Source organism: Puma concolor, chromosome B4, assembly GCF_028749965.1.
Source record: "Puma concolor isolate L17-30 chromosome B4, mPumCon1.1.hap2, whole genome shotgun sequence".
NCBI lineage: Eukaryota > Metazoa > Chordata > Mammalia > Carnivora > Felidae > Puma > Puma concolor.
In genome coordinates this window covers 47344504-47364173 of record NC_141673.1, presented here as the reverse complement: position 1 = coordinate 47364173, position 19670 = coordinate 47344504, and the positions used below count along the sequence as shown (strand labels likewise).

The 19670-nt window shown below is 38.9% G+C and overlaps 1 protein-coding gene across 4 annotated transcripts in view; it reads right to left on the bottom strand.

Moving 5' to 3' along the window:
* The window catches only part of PTPRB (protein tyrosine phosphatase receptor type B), a 115782-nt gene that overhangs the window by 55887 nt on the left and 40225 nt on the right, over nucleotides 1-19670 (bottom strand). For all 4 annotated transcript variants that reach the window (XM_025926649.2, XM_086712817.1, XM_086712819.1 and 1 more), the window contains 6 exons: nucleotides 16142-16417; nucleotides 15036-15293; nucleotides 12382-12645; nucleotides 10345-10614; nucleotides 8007-8267; nucleotides 3239-3505 (listed from right to left, as the gene is read on the bottom strand). In XM_025926649.2, the coding sequence (XP_025782434.2) occupies nucleotides 3239-3505; nucleotides 8007-8267; nucleotides 10345-10614; nucleotides 12382-12645; nucleotides 15036-15293; nucleotides 16142-16417 (1596 nt within the window). The remainder of the gene's footprint in view (nucleotides 1-3238; nucleotides 3506-8006; nucleotides 8268-10344; nucleotides 10615-12381; nucleotides 12646-15035; nucleotides 15294-16141; nucleotides 16418-19670) is intronic.

Genomic DNA, 19670 nt, shown 5'->3' with positions numbered 1-19670 from the left:
AGCCCCAAAATTGTCTTTATACGTGCAAGCACTTGCCCATCACCAAAAATTATACATAGCACCGTATCGAACAACTTTGCTAATGCTGTTCCATGTATATGAACATTTCCTGTACATAAAGTTGAACTTTTTAGCCACATTTATATACTGATGTCTTCCTCCCTCCCTCCCTCCCTTCCTTCATCCCTCCTTCCTTCCCCTCTTTCTTAACCTTAATGTAACAATCTGTACATCCCCTGGTTGCTCTCAAAAGAATTATGCTTGTTTTTTAAAACTGCTAGAAATATTTGCAATTACTGGCATTTTATTAGAAAAGATATAATTATCAGATATCTTGTCAAAAATATAAATTCATGTTTATGAAAAACAGATATGAAATTTGTTTTTCCTTTATTTATTTATTTTTTTTTTTTTAAATTTTTTTTCAACGTTTATTTATTTTTGGGACAGAGAGAGACAGAGCATGAACGGGCGAGGGGCAGAGAGAGAGGGAGACACAGAATCGGAAACAGGCTCCAGGCTCTGAGCCATCAGCCCAGAGCCCGACGCGGGGCTCGAACTCACGGACCGCGAGATCGTGACCTGGCTGAAGTCGGACGCTTAACCGACTGCGCCACCCAGGCGCCCCTGTTTTTCCTTTAGAAAAAGAATTTTCTCAGGTTAGAATTAGATTTGTTAAGCATATCTGATATCTTGCATTTTAAATATTGTTTTTAAGAATTTTTTTAAGTTTATTTAGTTATTTTGAGAGACAGCAAGTGTGAGCAGGAGAGGGACAGAAAGTGAGGGAGAGAAAGAATCAGAAGCAGGCTGCATGCACTGTCAGCACGGAGCCCAATGTGGGGCTTGATCTCACGACCTGTGAGATCGTGACTTGAGCTGAAATCAACGGTCTGCCACTTAACTAAGCCACTCAGGCACCCCTGAATTTTAAATATTTTGCCACCTTGTCTAGGCTGAAGGTTTATTTATGTGTTTCAACTCTGTGGAAATATAAGTGAAAGAGAAAACCTTTCAAAACCTTTCAATTATTTCAGCACTGACAGATCTTTCAGCAATTTGAATAGATGGTAATGACTATCCAGGCTTTAGCCACTGAATTTTTTATAATCTACTGTATACAAAATTTACTAATCTAGGAAAATTTCAAAATCTCCAGTTATTGTGTTTCTATAGTGGTATCCCATATTCCCCCTTTCCCATGATAATGTCTGCACTCTTAATGTGTTTGAATAAAATAATTCATGCTTATATTTATTCACATTTTGCCCTTTCCTCAAAACATTGTGATCATTCTTTACAGAATTTTTTTGTCTTGGTTTTGCATACTTCTGTTAAATACAGTGGGTCAAATACTGATATCTCTGCTACAATTGAAATTTAGGCATAAAAACAACTATAGGCCCCACTTTTTCCAAGTGGTATAAGGCACCAAACTGTTTTAGTATATCACAGTAAGTCAGAAAGCCCTTAAGGTATTTTAAAATGGGAATTAACTTATGTGGCAGAATCTGACTAGTTGTGCTTCTCTTTCCTCTTGGACACAGAACTAGAAGATATGTCCCGGCCTTCCCCGCATGACAAGTAGCCATATAGTTGTGTTCCCACCAGTGGAATGTGGGGGGAAGTGATGTATCTACTTCCAGGTCCGATCACCTTCCCCTGCCTGTAACCTCTATTCTCTGGAGAAATGGACAGAGTTCTGAGGACCTAGAGGAAGGAAGAGCCACAGATGGTAGGAGCCTGGATCCCTGAACTACTGCTTGGGAAAGAACCAACCAATAGAGCTATCTAATCAGGAACCCCCACATTGCACAGTTGTGTAAGCAGGAAATAATTCAGTCTGATCTGACTAACATGACTGCAACTCACTGGGAAATGGGTGCACCCTCTCCTCAACCCTTACCTCAGCTTTCTTAATTCTCCTTCCCTCCTCCAGTAGGGGTAAATTGGTGTATATTACTAGGGATGGATTAGAAAATGGAGGTTTTGAGACATAAGTTAATTGCAGAGCTACAACCAGACTCTAGGCCTCCTGATTCCCAAGCTAAGTTTTTCAGTCCCCTACCCCCAATTATGCTACACCAATGGTTGGTGCCAAGAAGTACTGAAAGAGGAGAAAGAAGGTATCAGGAAGAAGGACGTGGGTAATAACAACATCAGCTACCACAGAAGGAGAAAATGAGAAAAACGGTATGTATCAGTGAATTTCTTCCAAAACGAGGAAATACCTTTTCAATGACTTAGTTGCTTTTCTGGGAGAGTTAATGAAGTTAATGTTCTTTGGGTTCATTAAGTAGATGAGATTCATGATTTTTAGAAAAGGGACCTATCGATGATGCCTACAGCTGATACTCAGATGTAGGCATCAGAGATCTAGAAGAAGCAGCCTGAAATCCAACTTATGATCATATAAAATTAAGTAGGTAAAGTCACTGACCTGATTCTGAGTTCATTAGTAATTATCAAAGCTTCTACTGAATGCATTTAATTTTTTTTCTTTCTAAGAAACGGGAACATAAGTTGTATATTGTCTATTTATATTCTTTCTTGGTATTGTGCAGAAAACTGTATCTCCTTCTTTGGTGCCAACCCTGTCTGATGCACATGACCACATAGCTCTTTGCCCTATTTGACTGTGATCTCTTCAAGGTCAGGGAACATTGTTTAGTATTAATAGTATTAATATAGTATTAAGCACTTGTTTAATGCTGCTTATGAAAATATATGTGATTTGGGAATTTTATTAACTCAACTTTGAACCACAGACATTAGAGATCATTTCCTTTCTACGTCTTGAAAGAATATGAAAGGGAGTGGAATTTACTTTTTTAAAAGAAGTCTCATTACTTGTCTTCATCTTAACTGGGCCATGAACATTAAGGAAATCATCAACTGAATGTGGGGATAAGCCTCGGCATGAAATGACTATTATGTTGCCGCAAAGGTTTTTATGACACATTTATGGGAGATTTTAGAAAATTCAGAATTCATTCTCATTTACCCTCACCCACCCTGCAATTTCCATTCCTAGAAGAGTAACATGAGTTACTAAGAGTAACTCCTAAGAGTTCTACGAGTTACTAAGGAGTTGTAAGAGTTACTCCTAGAAGAGTAACCACCTTCCGGATGGTTGGTATTGAAACTTGGCTTTTGGGAGAGTCAAAAATGGATCTGTTTTCAGGATGTTTAAAAAAATCCTAGAATATACTCTTGAGTTGCCATGGGGTCCTCTTACCTGTCCTTCCCTCCACCACCACTTGTCGGGATGAGATTCCTCCGCTTACTGTTGTTACAACCACAGAGTAGAGACTGCCTGATTTGAGGGAGTGGAAGCTGTATCTGCTGGTCTCACTGGAGACACTTTCGTTTTTGATGACCACGTTTTCATGGATCAGTAAGACTTGGTAGAACTCTATGTCTCCCAGTGCCTGGGTCCAGTTAGTAAACAGACTGCTGGTTGTCCCTTGGTTGGCCACATACAAGCCAGTCACTTGGGCAGGCACTAAACCACAGTAGAGAAGAAGAAAAAAAAGAAAAGCAAAACAGATGACATTTAATCACCCTAAGGAAGTGTAACAAAGTGAGTCAAAAATGGAGACAGTCTTGAAGATGCTAAAAATATATCTACATTTTTTTTGCTATAGACTCTCAGCTCTATTTCCTGTGGCATATGGCAAACTACTCCCATACAGAAGCTGTTTATATGGAAAATCAAAATTACCTCAGATCCAAGGATGAGATGAAGCATACCTATTAAGTAGTTCCGATTTTACATGTTCAGTAATGAAAGAATTTTATTTTTGAATATTGCCTACTTTATGTGATTTCATCTGTCCTTACCTCATGAGAACTGAGTGCTATGTTAGCTACCTGAGCTGATGGTTGCTATGGGGTGGTAGTGGGAAATCCCTTCAACCTGATGATTAGGTTGTAGTTTAAAACCGGTTAATTCCTTACTGGCGCATTCTCAAGAGGACCATTATTACTATACGTGAAAATGCTACAATAGTATAAATTATATTATCTTATAATACTGGTAATTAACAATGATAACCATAACTAGTAGTCGGAACTATTAGTTCCTGCTTTGTGCCAGTTATGGACTCTATAGTTTTTAGAAATCATATTATTTGATACTCACTCGAAACTCTACATTTGATTTCATTTGATTCTCTTTACTGATGAGGAGACCAAAGACAATTAAATATAAGTAACTTAGCCTATTATCACAGTGCTGATAAATAGTCATCCTGGAATCCAAAGCCTGATCTATCTAACCTGTGAGCCTGTGCCCTTCTCCTATTAACAACTATTGTGATTTCTAACCTACCCATTAAAAAATCTCTTACACAGATCTTGAAGCTGACTCTTGATCAACGTATTTGATTTTCTTTGTGCCTCTTCCCTGAATTTTGGTAATCAAAAGGATTGGAATCGTGGCACAACCCTTCTTAGAATTTGTTAACTCTTGGATTAAGATACAAATATATTCATTAAAAAATATTATTGTAGTTGGGTCGGAAGATTCAATTCTCATTTTAAATTTCATATGGAAAGCAAAGGAACTAATAATAAATAATAAATAATTTTGAAAAAGAAGAACAAAGTTGGAGGAGTAACATCGTCTGATTTCAAGACTTACTAGAAAGCTTCAGTAATGAAGGCAGTGTGATACTGGCAAAAAGACAGAAACATAGATCGATGCAACAGAATTGAGAGTCCAGAAATAGACCAACACATATATAGTCAATTGATTTTTTTTACAGAGATGTGAGGGCAATTCAGTGGAGGAAGAAGGGTCTTTTCAACAAATAGGACTGGAATTATTAGATGTCCACATGCAGAGACAAAAACTTTGGCCCAGATCTCACACACATATAAAAATGAACTCAGGATGGATTATGCACTTCAATTAAAAATGTAAAACTATAAAAACTCTAGGTGAAAATCTTTGTGACCCTGTACAAGGCAAGGATTTTTTAACATGACACCAAAAGTATGGTCCATGAAATAAAAAAAAAAACTGATAAATTGGATATCAAAATTAAAAACTTACATTCTGTAAAATACACTAATACATTAATGAAAAAACAAACCACAGACTGAGAGAAACCATTTCAATACACATTTATGACAAGAGGACTAATATCTGAATATATAAAGAATTCTCAAAATTAAGTGATAAAACACAAACAACCCCATCAAAAAATGGACAAATATTTGAAAATATGTTCTTCCCCAAAGAAGATACATGAATGGTAAATAGGCATATGGAAAGATGCTCAAAACCATTACGCATTAGAGAAAGGCAAGATAAAACTGCATGATATACCTCTATACACTTATTGGAATGGCTAAAAAAACCCAAAAAACCAAAAAAACACAAAACTTGCAAAACCAAGTGCTATTGAGATCATGGAGGAACTGGAAATCTCACATATTGTTGGCGGGGATGTAAAATTTTACAACTGTTTTGGAAAACAGTTTGGTAGTTTCTTCCAAAGTTAAACAATACACTTACCATAGGGTCCAGTAATGTGAATGTTGAGAATGATGGAAATGATCTTAAGACTCACAAAATGCCTTGGACTTCCAATTCTGGCAATATAGTGGGCTACGTACTGTGAAAATCCCCCCCAGTAAATACAACTATGTGTGTGGGATAAAATATAAATATATAAATGTATGAGCGCATTGTCAAGAATGTAAGGAACTCTCAGAGACCTAAAAGTGATAGAAAGGTAATTGGTTCACCGAAGCATACTTTCATTTTGGTGGCATTTTTCAAACATAAATTGAAGCTTTGATTTACAGATTTGCACGATCTATAGGATAGGAGGTAAAGTGTAGGACTTTTCCAAACTGGGGAAGCTCATAGGTGACCCTGCATAACACTGGGTCCTGAAAGGTTACATTCTAAGTGTAAGTGAAATAAATATTCCCTCTCTGCTCTCAGCCTCCTTGGCACTGGATGGAGAAGAAAACCATTTCTGCTGAGCATTCATAACCTCAAGATGGTTTCAGTGAGTTTGCAACCCAGATTCATTAATACCAGGTGCTTGAAAAACCTCAAGTTGAAAATTCAAATTGAAATAGGTCTGGGTTGATAGCCACCCGTGCACCTCAAAGGATCAAATGAAAAGAAAATTCTTTCTAAAACCCATCTTCAAACAAGTCCTCAAAGAATTCTCACAAGGTTTCCAAGGTGTATGAGTTTAAGGACTCACAAACACTTAAGGAAGTAAAGCACCATGAGCAAAAGGCAGCAAACCCAAAAGACAACAGGATTGAACCCCTTAAGATTTCACCTATTATAATTATCAGACATAGAAGAAAGTAAAATAAAAATGGTTTATTTACTTATAACAACAAACGTGGATAATGGAAATATGACAAAAGAGCAAACGAGCACAAAAAAGATATGGAAAGAGAACTAAAGAGAATGTTTCAAAGTGAAGAACATACCAATTAAAATTAAAATTCAGTGGATAAAGTTGAAAAAGATGAGACAGAGCTAAAGAAAAAATTCATGAACTAAAAACAAAGGGCTGAGGAAATTATCCAGATTATAGCCAAGAGGGCAAGTATATGGAAAACATGAAAAAATATATATATACATATACATGCATATGTATATATATTCTAGAATACCAGAGGGAGAACAGAGGCAGTATCAGAGAGTTAATGGCTGAGAATTTCCAGGCATGAGGAAAGATACTAACCTACAAGTACACAAACTGTAATGATCTCAAGCAAGATACACAAATAGTAGTCTGTATCTAGGTTATTACTGTAAACAACAGAACACCAAAGGCAAAGAGTAAATCTTAAAAGCAGTCATAGTAAATAGATTACCCAGGGAGAGAGAAAAAAAAAAATTAGACTGACACCTGACTTTTCTACAGCAAGGATAAATGCCGGAAAGACTACAATAATATCTTCAATGTGCTGAGAGAAACTAGCTTTCAACACACAATTGCAACCTAGGGAAAATATCTTTCAAGATTGAGAGCTATGTTAAGACATATGCAGAAAAACAAAAGTTTGGAGAGTTAGTCCCTAAAACTCTAACTAAGGACATGTGAAGAACGTTTTCCAAAATGAAGGAAAGTACGCCCAGACAGAACTTGTGACATACAGGAAGGAAAGATGAGAAGGTAAGTGGTAATTGTTTAGAAGCAGGCTCCAGGCTTCGAGCTGTCAACACAGAGCCCGACATGGGGCTCGAACCCACAAACAGCGAGATCATGACTTGAGCCGAAGTCAGACGCTTAACTGACTCAACCACCCAGGCACCCCTTCAAGTTCCTTTCTAACACCAATTCCTTTACTTGTGCTCTAAATCCCAGTATCTCTTGCTTATTCAAATAATAACTGCAGCAACTCCTTCCTTATATCGTCACCACTCCTTTCTCTTCTAGAACATTTCTGTCTACATAAAACATGGTATCTCTTCTATTCTTGAAAAAAAAATCCTTCTTTCAAACATACTTCCTCTTTCTGATGCTGCCCTATTTCTCTGCCTCTCCTTTGCAGCAAAACTCCTTGGAAGAGTTGTTCTCTGCTCTGTTTCAATTTCAAAATAAACCCGGGGCGCCTGGGTGGCTTAGTCGGTTGAGTGTCTGACTTCGGCTCAGGTCATGATCTCGCGGTCTGTGAGTTCGAGCCCCGCATCGGGCTCTGTGCTGACAGCTCAGAGCCTGGAGCCTGCTTCGGATTCTGTGTCTCCCTCTCTCTCTATCCCTCCCCCGCTCATGCTCTGACTCTCATTGTCTGTCAAAAATAAATAAACATTAAGAAAAATTTAAAGAAATAAACAAACAAAATAAACCCAAAGTAAAACAAACAAACGAACACTAAGAGTTGAAATTAATATAATAAAAAACAAACAATAGAAAAAATTCATAAAACAATGGCCAGTACATAATAGGCACTTAATGAACACTTGTAAACTGAATGTTAAACAATTTAGCACACAGTAAAACTTTTATAGAGAATATTACCTGTTCTTCCTTTAGTCGAAGATGAATTTTTTAAGTCTCCACTAATACTGGTGACTGTAGCTATGTATTTTCGTCCAGGCACCAGGTCAGTAAAAGTGAATTCTTTGGCATCTTTGGGGAGTGACTTGTGGATGAGTAAGAGGTCTCTGTCAGCTAGTGAAATGATGTATTTCTCCCATTCTGCTATGGGCGTCTGCCACATGACACCCAGTGAGGTTTCGTTGGCGTGTTTGACACGAAGCTGGAGGACAGCCAGGGGCGCTGAGGAAAAGGCAATGGAGACTGTGTCAATGTTTTGATTCTGAAACACTAGAAGGAGGGGTGCCTGGTGGCTCAGTCAGTTGAGTGTTGGACTTTAGCTCAGGTCACGATCTCACAGTTTGTGGGTTTGAGCCCTGCATCAGGCTTTGCACTGGGAGCCTTATTTGGATTCTCTGTCTCCCTCTCCCTCAGCCCCTCCCTCACTAATGCTCACTCTCTGTCTCTCAAAAATAAACATTAAAAGAAGAAGAAGAAGAAGAAGAAGAAGAAGAAGAAGAAGAAAGGAGGAGGAGAGGAGGAGGAAGAAAAGAAACACTAGAGTATTTCCTAGAGAGCTGTTCCCTTCCAACTATAGGAGTGTTCCAGTTCAGCATTTCTTTTCTGAATGTGTATGAGCTCTCAGGGAAAGAAGGAAAAAAAAAAAAAGCTAATCCTTGTTCTTGTTGTTGTTGTTTAAGATTTTATTTTTAAGTAATCTCTACACCCAATGTGGGGTCAAACTCACAACCCTGAGATCAAGAATTGCATGCTTTTCCCACTGAGCCAGCAGGCACTCCAAACTTTGTTTATATAACGTATCCAGAAAGGAGGATTCAAAAGAATACTATTGGAAGGTACTTTTCTGGATCATTTATTTTTGACCACATATTACCTTGAGTATTTATTTCTTCACATGAACCCTATGATACAAAAATATTTAATTCAATCTTGTCATCCACAAACCCACAGAGAAAGGTCCATGTTTGAGTATTTAGGTGAAGTTAGGAGTATTTTTTACTCCGTTAGGTTGGAAAGACAAAGTGCTTCTTCCCTTCATTTCTGAGAAGGGGCCATTGATGTACCCATGAAAGCAAGAGTAATAACAGTACCTGATTAAGGGCTCCCATTATCCAAAGAATTGAAATTGTTTCTATTTCTTTAAAAAGTTTTATTATTACAATTTCTAGGATACATCGTTAAGAATCAAGTACTGGTCCCACAAAACAACAGGGAAAAAAAATTATGGAAGAACCATATTGATTTTTACATCAAAGAAATTTTCTATAATTCCATTCTAATTGAGTCCCTAAATCTGTATCTTCCTTCTTTAATACACTGAAACGAATTGGGTTGTTACAGCAAAGCCTACTTCGACTTACCTTATTCACCTAGAGGTACAGTTTAAGAAAATTTTCCTGATAATTATGACAGTATGCTGAGAGGCCTTATTGTTTCACAGTATTCCAAGTTATTTTAGGTGAATGAGGTACAATATCGGAGAGGACATAGACACTTGTTCTGTGAAATGCTAAAAGTAGCTTGGTTTAAGCTTATGTAGGTCTTTGATCATTATTTAAGGGATATTAATATCTAGAAAATGAAGATATTACTGGAAGACCCCGTTGGCAAGCTAAGGAGGTGTCTTGGTCCTTTTCTTTGACATTCTTCCAAGAAGAACATTGAATCAATGCAGTTATTTACTTATCATCAGGCAAGACTAAGAGAGAAGATATTCAAATTTCATATCAAGTATGGACATTCCATATCATAGAAATGTTAAGCTTGGAAGGGCAATTCTCTTATTTGAAAGTTGAGGAAACACACTCAGAGGGGTTGTGACTTGCCCAAGGTGTTACAGTATAGTGGTGACAGCCAGAATACCAAAACCCATGTCTCGGGATTTTCATTCTCCTCTACCCTAAAATCCAAATATATCCCTCTTCACGTTAATAACCTTTCCTTGATACATGAAATTAGTCAACATTAGGTCAAGGCAAATTAGGTCAAGTAGAAAAATTGTCAGCTGTCCTCTTTTGTGGGAAGGATTCTCAGATTGTTTTCTTCCTATTCTTTTGGTGTTTAAAATGGCTTTCTTTTTATAGAATAATGGACTTCCTACTGGAAGCGATTTTTAATGTTCTAATTTGACAAAATTAAACATTACCAAACCTAATTCAGTCTATAATAAGTCTATAATATCTCAAATTTAGGGAACACGGGGAGGCGGAGGAGGGATGATATTGACCACTATCTGTGTTACTTGGGAGAGGGACCAAGTTAAGGTTCCAACAGTCATTACCAGTTGGTATTTCCTTACCTGTCCTGCCATAGCAACGCTTAGAATTCTTCAGATTTCCACTCTCAACAGTGACTTCTACCTCATACTGTCTTCCTGGTATGAGCCCCAAGTCATCTATGACATAGTGTGTTTCCTCCTTTCCCACCGTGATGTTGAGCAGCACCACAGAATCATTGAAGAGCAGGATACGATACTGCTCCCAGTCTCCAGCAGGGGGCGACCAGCTCACTAGTAGGGACCTTATCGAACCATTGCTGTTTGCTTCCAGGTTCCCAACTTGCTCTGGAACTAAACGGTGAAATGATGTCAAAAAGGAGATTCTAAAAACCAAAAGTAAGGATACTCATTCACTTTTCATGGGAAAAAGTAGATAAGAGACCTGATTGCTGCAATTCAAAATATTTCTATCCCCTTCTAATGTTTGTGGATTGCGAGTATTCTTTCCTAATTTTGGAGACATTTGACACTCAAGAAATGAACGCTAAAATCATCTTAGTAATATACCAGTAATGCAATTTTCTGTCACACTGTTAATAACCTAGATATAGGAGCGCTGTGTTTTCTTGATTGCACGCCAGCCCTAGGGACAGTATTGATGTTGCTTCTAATGATGTTGACATTGATGGATGTGGTTGGTGTCTTTTGGTAGAGACACTGCATGTTGTGGTCATGAAACATTCTTTTCCAAAAACAAGATTAATCTTCTTGCAATATAGCTCTGGTCTAATTATTCCTTTGCTTAAAAACATGTAAGGTCTCTCCATTAATTACAGAATAAAACACCAAGTCCTGGGTGTGGCATTCATAGCTTTCCAAGATCAGACCCCATAACCTCTGACCACTCCCTGGAGCCACCCTCCCTGCTTCCCCACTCTCCCAAATGCTGGCCTCCAATTGCATGTTCTGGAGACCTGTTAGTATCCTGGGCTCTTCTGCCTTCCTGCCTTTGCTTATGTTATTCCTTCAACCTCGAATGCCCTTTCCTCTTTTCCCTCTTCACATTTTTTAGGTCCCAGTTAAAAACCATTTCCTCTGAGAAGTCTTTACTGCTCTTCTGAACAAGAATTTTGTTCTCTTGTTTTTCTGACCATAAGGCTCTTAGTTGGAATCTCTAACAGCACAGAGAACGGACTCTTGACTTAAACACTCTGGTTTAAATTCTAACCCCACCATTTACTGTCTGGACCCCACCAATTCATCTGTCTGAATTATCTGTAAAATGATAGTAACAGAACCTCTCTCATGGTTTTGTAGGGAGAACTTGATGAAATAACGGTGTAAAGTGTTTAGTTAGTGACTGATACATGGAAATATCAATGCAATTACTATTATTAAAATGTACTCTTTTATTTTTGTGTGTGTGTATTCTATATTTGTCTGATCAGAATGAAACTTCCTTAAAAGCAAGGGTCGGCAAAGTAAATATTTCAGGATTTGCAGGCTGCGTATGGTCTCTGTCTCATATTTGTCTTTCTTTTTCCTTTAAAAAAAAAACTTTTAAATATGTAAAAACCACACTTAGCTTGGGGCTAAGGCAAGACGTATACAAGTATAGGTCACAGGCCATATTTGGCCAAAGGGTGTAGTTTGCTGAACCCTGATATTTTAACAACTTCCCAAACTCACCGCACAGAAATTTACACATAGGAGGCACTGGATAAATGTTTGGTTGCATAAGTTAATAAAATAATTTATGGAAAACATGATTAAGTGCTAACTGGCCCTCACTATAAGAGTTGATCAGAAACGTCTTATTCATTAGTATCAATGCTAATGCATCTACGCTACTTAAGTGCTGTGACATGAAATAGCACAGGGCAGAGCCAGTTAGGCACATCATTCAGGAACCATTCCAAACACATTTGCTTAAATAACTCAGAGGAATGCAGTTAACCCTCTGCTTTCCTCTATATATGGGGCCCTGGCCCGTAGGCACCCTCAGTCACGTAGACCATATTTCCCAAATCGTGAACTTATTTTGCCCTGATGAATGGATCTAAGATGGATCAGACAATGATTTGGACAACCAAGGAATATTCGGAGCCCTACACTCACCTGTTCTGCCCACTGCCATCTTCTGAGCAGACAATTCACCGGAGATACAGCTGATAGTAACTTGGTAAAGTCTTCCAGGGATTAAGTCTTTGAATTGAGTTTCAGTAACCCGGGGTCCTAGTGTTCTGGATTCTTTGATAGTCCCTTTGTGAAACAGGGTAATGTTGTAGGAATCCACATTTCCAGAAGGTCTTTGCCACTTGACTTTTAGAGAGGTCAAAGTGCCATCATTTGTCACCTTCAGATTTGAGACTTCCATGGGGGCTAAATAAGAAGAAAGGAAAAGACACTTTAACTCAGGATATTGGACCAGTCTTATGGCCAGATTTTGACCTGTACTTTAATCCCTGAAAGCCGCACTCCCTGCTCAGAAGAAAACAACAATTTCACTAGCAAAAATAATACTGCAAAATCAAAGAAAGGCTGTCTGGCTGTTGGAAAGAGCACAAAGATTGGAGTCAGGAGCCTGGATTCTGGCTCAGACGTGGCCATTAGTCAGCTGGGCAACCCTGGACAGCTCTGTGTATCTCACTGAGCCTAGGGATCTTCACTGGCAAATGACGTCTTGGAATGCTCAAAGAAGTCTGTCATCTGCCTAATTTCTTCCCATATTTATGTATTTAATAATAGCAAGTACATAATAAATAGACTGGTCAACTCATCGGCCATCACAAAATTTTGTGTGCTAAAAATATGCTATCTTTCATATAAAATCATGATAAAGTTAAAGCTCAAGAGTTGTGTCATTATTTCATCAAAGGAAAATGATTACAAAGAGAAACACTTTGGTGAATACTTTTTCTACCTCTTGGCTATGTCATAATTTTGGGCTTCACTAATAACAAAACAAAAATGTTTCATTTTAAAAATGGGCACATCACACTGATTTTGCATAAGCCAGTGATAAGTACAATTTTCTCTTGATATACATTAATAACTCTTAAGATATATGGTACTTTTAAAAAAAGATTTTATTTAAAAATTTTTTTTAACGTTTATTTATTTTGAGAGAAAGAGATAGAGAGCAAGCAGGGGAGGGGCAGAGAGAGGGAGACAGAGAATCCCAAGCAGGCCATGCATGGTTGGCGCAGAGCCCGATGCGCGGTTTGAACTCATGAACCACGAGATCATGACCTGAGCCAAAATCAAGAGTCAGATAATTAACCGACTGAGCCACCTGGGCACACCTAAAGATTTTATTTTTAAGCAATCTCGTACCCAATGTGGGGCTCGCCCTCACAACCCTGAGATCAAGAGTTACATGCTCCACCAACGGAGCCAGCCAAGGCTGGCCCAAGATATATGGTACATATTTGTTGGGAATGTTTATACATCTTTTGAGGTGTGATATGAAGGGTATGTAAATGTACAGGTGCCCCCAGATATCTTTCTCACCAATCTCTTGTAGTCCCAAGAACTCTCCCCATTAGAATAATTTCTAAGTCACTACATACTTAAAAGTTTCTCTTAAAAGTAGATAGTTTCTCAAGAGAGGGAATAAGTTATCAAAAGAATGAATTTATTAGACCCACCAGAAGCATTAGACTCCATTAGAATGTAAGCTCCAAAGGGCAAAGACTTTGGCCTTGTTAGACACTACTATATCCACAATGCCTAGCATATAGTTTACACTCGATAGATACTGAACAAATGAATGAACAGAATGAATGTGTACATGAAATATTCATTAAAACTTAGCACAGATTGGGGCACCTCGATAGCTCAGTTGGTTGAGCGTCTGACTTTGGCTCAGGTCATGGTCTCACAGTTTGTGAGTTTGAGTCCCATGTCGGGCTCTGTGTTGACAGCTCAGAGCCTGGAGCCTGCTTCTGATTCTGTGTCTCCCTCTCTCTCTGCCCCTCCCTGCTCTCACTCTGTCTCTATTTATTTCAAAAATAAATAAAACATTAAAAAAATTTAAAAACAAAACCACTTAGCACAGATTAGTTTATCCGGCTATGTTAGGCTGTGAGTATAGCTCCTGTAGCCTTGGGTCTCAGGGCATGTTTTATTGGATACTGGGTTTAAGAAATGGCTGTTTCACAGGAGCAGGTCTTTGTATAGCACTGAGAAAGGTAATCTTGGCTCATTGTGAGTGATGTCACAGGGCAGAGGATGCTTATTTAAGAGAAGGAAGTAGGAATCCTTACCAAAGAGAACAAAATACTAAAAAGACAAGCTAGGGCGCCTGGGTGGCGCAGTCGGTTAAGCGTCCGACTTCAGCCAGGTCATGATCTTGCGGTTCGTGAGTTCGAGCCCCGCATCAGGCTCTGGGCTGATGGCTCAGAGCCTGGAGCCTGTTTCTGATTCTGTGTCTCCCTCTCTCTCTGCCCCTCCCCTGTTCATGCTCTGTCTCTCTCTGTCCCAAAAATAAATAAATGTTGAAAAAAAAAATTTTAAAAAGACAAGCTAAGACTATATCAGCGGTTAACTCTGTACTTGAGAATGTTGCCGAGGGCTCATCTAAAATTTAGAATAAAAGGGAATCTCTCTTTCTCTGAGTAGAAAAGTGGGTACATCTTAAGGGCCTTCTGTAACATAAGAATTTCAATTTGTCCCGTATTGCCATTATTCAAATAATTTAATAATCCTTGGTTATTAAACATTTCCTTGATTTGAGCTTTATTCTTGTTCAGCTGGTTAGTGGAACTTACTCGTCCTGGCCAGTGCCCATCTGTAGTTTTGCAGCCCTGCAGCCTCAGTCACAATGGTCAGGTTATAGAGGTGGCCAGGTGTCAGTCCGTGGAAAGTATGAGAAGTAGTATGTCTGTCCACAACACTGCCATGAACTAGGGTCTCTTTATCCATGAGCGTCAGCTGGTATCTTTCCACATTCCCAGAGCCATGGGACCAGGAAATCAAGAGAGAATTGGTTTTGGCTGAAATACTGATATCTTTCACCGGAGATGGCACTAGGGACATAAAATGCATTGCCAAAGGGTCATTGATAATTTCCTTAGAGAAGACATAGACACATTTAATTCAAAATGACACATTTATGTATGCTTCTCTGTACATCTCATTTGTATAATAAGTAACGAAAACAGCACTCTTGAAATTTCACTGGAGCCTGGATTAATGCTCTTTTCAAAGTCCGCGCCTAAAGTCACATCATAGTTTACCCACTTAACAGGTATGAAGGTAATTTTTGCCAATGAACTATGATATGGCATAGCAGCAAAGGGAAAAGAAAGGGAAGAACTATGCAAGACGAAAAACAGAAATACAGCAAGAAAGCAGGAGAGAAAACGAGAGGACAGGGCATGGTGAGAAGGATGGTACTTCATGGAAGGAGGTGGAGTGTGTCATTGACATCGGGACATGTGGGGGCAAGTAAAAACTCGTTCCGGGCATCAGAATATTTAGGAAACGTCATGACTTGATGTTCTGAAAAGAATATACAAAGGATGAAAACACTTAAAAAATAAGTTTTATTACAAACTGGGAACCTGAGGCAGAAAATGCTGTTGCCTAAGATTTGAGTTAGAAAGGCCATTAGGAAACGCCTACTTAAGTTTGGAGAAAATTCCAGTCCCAGAGAAGTTCCAGGACTTGTTCAGAATCAACCAGCAAGCTAGCAGCGCAGCCACATCTCCTTATTTTCAGTCTAGTCTACCCACTGCACTGCACAGCATTTGTCTGTCTGTCTGTCTGTCTGTCTGTCTACTTATCTACCTATCATCTTTGGTCTGGGGGCGTTCTTACTTTTATCTCTTCAATTTACTGTATTAAATACTCGACTATCTATAAACAGTCTTACCTGTTGATCCATTGGTATAAACTGTAAGGGAACGTTTCTCTCCAGAAACAGCTGTGATGGCAATATTGTATTTATTACCAGCAGTGAGGTTAAAAAATGTATGTTCGTTCCAGGAAGTACTTTCTTGAATTTGGGTCTCCTGTATCTTGTGGCTATCGTCAAATAACTCCAACTCATAGCGGGTGACTTTTCCAGAAGAAGGAGTCCACCAAACATGCAGACTGGTTGAAGTAGTCTTCTCTTTATTGACTTCAAACTTAGCAGGAGGTAAAGGATCTGCAAGGCCAAAACCCACCAAAGATGACATGGCTTAAAGACTTGTGCAAATACATGTTAGTTTGCTGTAACACAGATTCATTTTCCTTAAAGACTCTGAGAATCTGCTGCCCATGAAACAAATTGGCATTTTACTCCACTTTCACACTTACCATTTCATTTAAAAAAAGAAACCCACTTAGCTACTAGTCAGATACACTTCTTTTTCTGAATAAAACTTCTTTGTTAAGAAAGTTCTGAGCTTAGAATTCCATGAAAGGTTCTATGCTCTTTGGCTTGCAAGTTTTGCACTTTCCACACACTGACAAACATCCAGGCTATGCCTGGAGAAATACCAAAAATCTTAATAGAAAATACAGACATTAGGAAATAATTTTGAAATTTGTACTGAACTTTTTTTGGTTTGTTTGTTCATTTACAATGTCAGTACGAAGCCCGATGCAGGACTCGAACTCAAAAACCATGAGATGATGACCTGAGCTGGAATCAAGAGTCAGATACTTAACCAACTGAGCCACCCAGGTGCCCCTGAACATTTTATTTTTTAGGTTGTGGATTTTGGGGGTTAAGTATACATAACGTTAGTTGTTTTTTTTTTTTTTTTTAAGGTTATATATTTAGATAAAGAGAGAGAGAGTGCATGTGCAAGCAGGGGGAGGGAAGAGAGAGGGAGAGAGAGAATCCCAAGCAGGCTCTGCACGGGCAGCATGGAGCCCGGTGTGGGGCTTGACCTCACGAATCATGAGATCATGACCTGAGCCAAAACCAAGAGTCGGAAGCTTAACTGACTGAGCCTCCCAGGTGGCACAACTTTGGATTGTTTTTAAATATCAGAAAACCACAAACGATGACCTGATTATGAGCCTCGCCTAGGTTTGCTCAACAAAATGAATTCTCCCAACAGCTGGGATTCCTTACATTTTCTCAACTTGCATTCTAGGACATTTTGGAGCTGCTAAAGCCTCCAGAGAAGGTAGAGAGGGTTAGTCCTGCACCCAGCTGTTCACTTAGTTTCAACTCTCAAAACCATGGGTGAGTTTGAGGAGTCCCATATCCCATTTCCTGTGTATTGAATCTTCACTGTGGGACTTGAAGTAGGATGAGCCACCTGTCCCTGCATCAGGAACTAAGTCAATAGTGTTTGGTGACCTGCCATTCTATGATGCAGTGGGACCATCTGAGAAATAAGGCTCTCCTTACTCTGAATGCAGGGAATAGCAACATTGAGAGACATTTACATATGAGCAATTTTCAGAAATCCAACCTGGTTCTTGATCTAGAAAGTCTGATCAAGATATTGGAGGCTAAAACTCAAAGCCAGGTCAGATGTTTTAGTGGCATGGCTATAGAGATCTGAGTTCTTCCCTACACTTGGCAAATTACATTTTACTCATGAAACCTCTGAAACTTTACTCTGAAACTTCAGATCCTAGAATCTACTTAGAACAGTATATGTTTTAAGAAGGTGTTTGCTTGTGACTAACATTAATACAAATAGGAACAAGGTGGTCTTAGTCTATATTGACAAGACATTTATGGCCAGCCAACTCAGAAGACTATCTATGGGTCACCTACAGATACCACACGTAAGCTAAATACAGCCTGTGGTCAGTCTAATGTCTTTTCATGTGCGTGTTTTATGCTGTGATTTATAGGACTACATCGTACTGCAAAAACAAACAAACAAACAAAAAAAAAACCCACAAGCCACCTAACATTTTATAATACAAGAACTAATAATAATATAAATGTCAGTTGACAAGGAAGCCAAGGCATCAGTAACCCAGAGAGCCCAAAGCGCAAGTTGTGTGGTTTACACCCAAGCACAGCAGAGGTTCACCCAAAGGGTGTAGGCTCTGTAGTTTGGCAGCCTGGACCTGAATCAGGTTCTCCTTCATTGTAGCTGTGTACTTCAGGCTGTACTCGCTGTTTCATCCGTGCAATGCTGATAATAATACTATCTTTTTGGCAAGATAGTTACGAAGATTTAAAATTTTTTTTTTAAGTTTATTTATTTATTTTGAGAGAGAGATAGTGTGACTGGGGAAGTGACAGAGAGAGGAAGAGAGAGAATCCCAGGCAGGTTCCATGCTGTCAGCACAGAGCCCAACATGGGGCCCAAACCCACTAAACCAGGAGATCATGACCTGAGCCGAAACCAAGAGTTGGACGCTTAACCAACTGAGCCACCCAGGTGCCCCTGTTTATGAAGATAAAATTGAGGGTTTTCTCTAGAGCACTCAGAACAGTGTCTGGCACATAGTGAGTATTCATTGTTAGCTGCTGTTACTATTTCTATAAGCAGGAGATCTTGTCATGGAAGCAGAGAAATGCAGTGGCAGAGAACGTGGGCTTTGGAGTCCGACGGAACTTAGTTCAAATCCTCGGCTCCATCATGTATCAATCAGAAGATTTTGTACAAGTCGCTTAATCCATCTAAATCTCTGCTTTCCCATCTGTCTGGGGATTATAATAATACCTACATTCTCGGATGTTTTGAGGTGTAAAGCAGGTTTTACCTGGCACAGAATGGGCACTCAATATAAACTTACACTTGATCATAAAAAAAGTGTCCTCTGAATCACTGATAAAATGGAGGCAGAAGTAGAATACAATTTTTTAAAACTAAACTAACAGCCTTACTTGCCTTCTTCATATAAAAAACTTGATACAATCTTATCAGTTAATTCCCATGACCTAACTTTCTCACCATTAAGATAAAATAAAAAAATTCCCAAGATGATTCTAGTTTATAGGTTCTTGGAGAAAAACTGTAGCTTTTTTTCGCCCCCCTGGCAATATTATTTAAATTTCCTATCCTACATAATGGTCTATAATTAAGGACATCTTAACAAAAAGAATGAACATAATTTCCGCTCACAGAAAGTTTTCTGTTGCCTGGCAAGAATAAGGCACTTCACTACCAGGAGATTCTGGTTCCCAACGAAACTCAAGAACAACCTTGTCATAGTTGAGATGACACATTTTTGCTGAAGAGGCATTTTAAGGACAAGGATGCGAGGGACAGCTGCTTTCCAGCGATAGCTCAAAGGAGATCAATACTGTCATCTGTCTCCAAGCCAGATGAAGGTTAAAGACAATAATGGTGTGATCAGTATCATCTAAACCACATATAATCTGCAAAATATAAGCTATAGAAATGAATTTTAAGGTTGCGTGCCTAGAGGGTGAAGTTCAGAAATGCAGGCTTTATCTAATCTCTCTGAGCCAGAAAACAAAACAGTCAATCCTT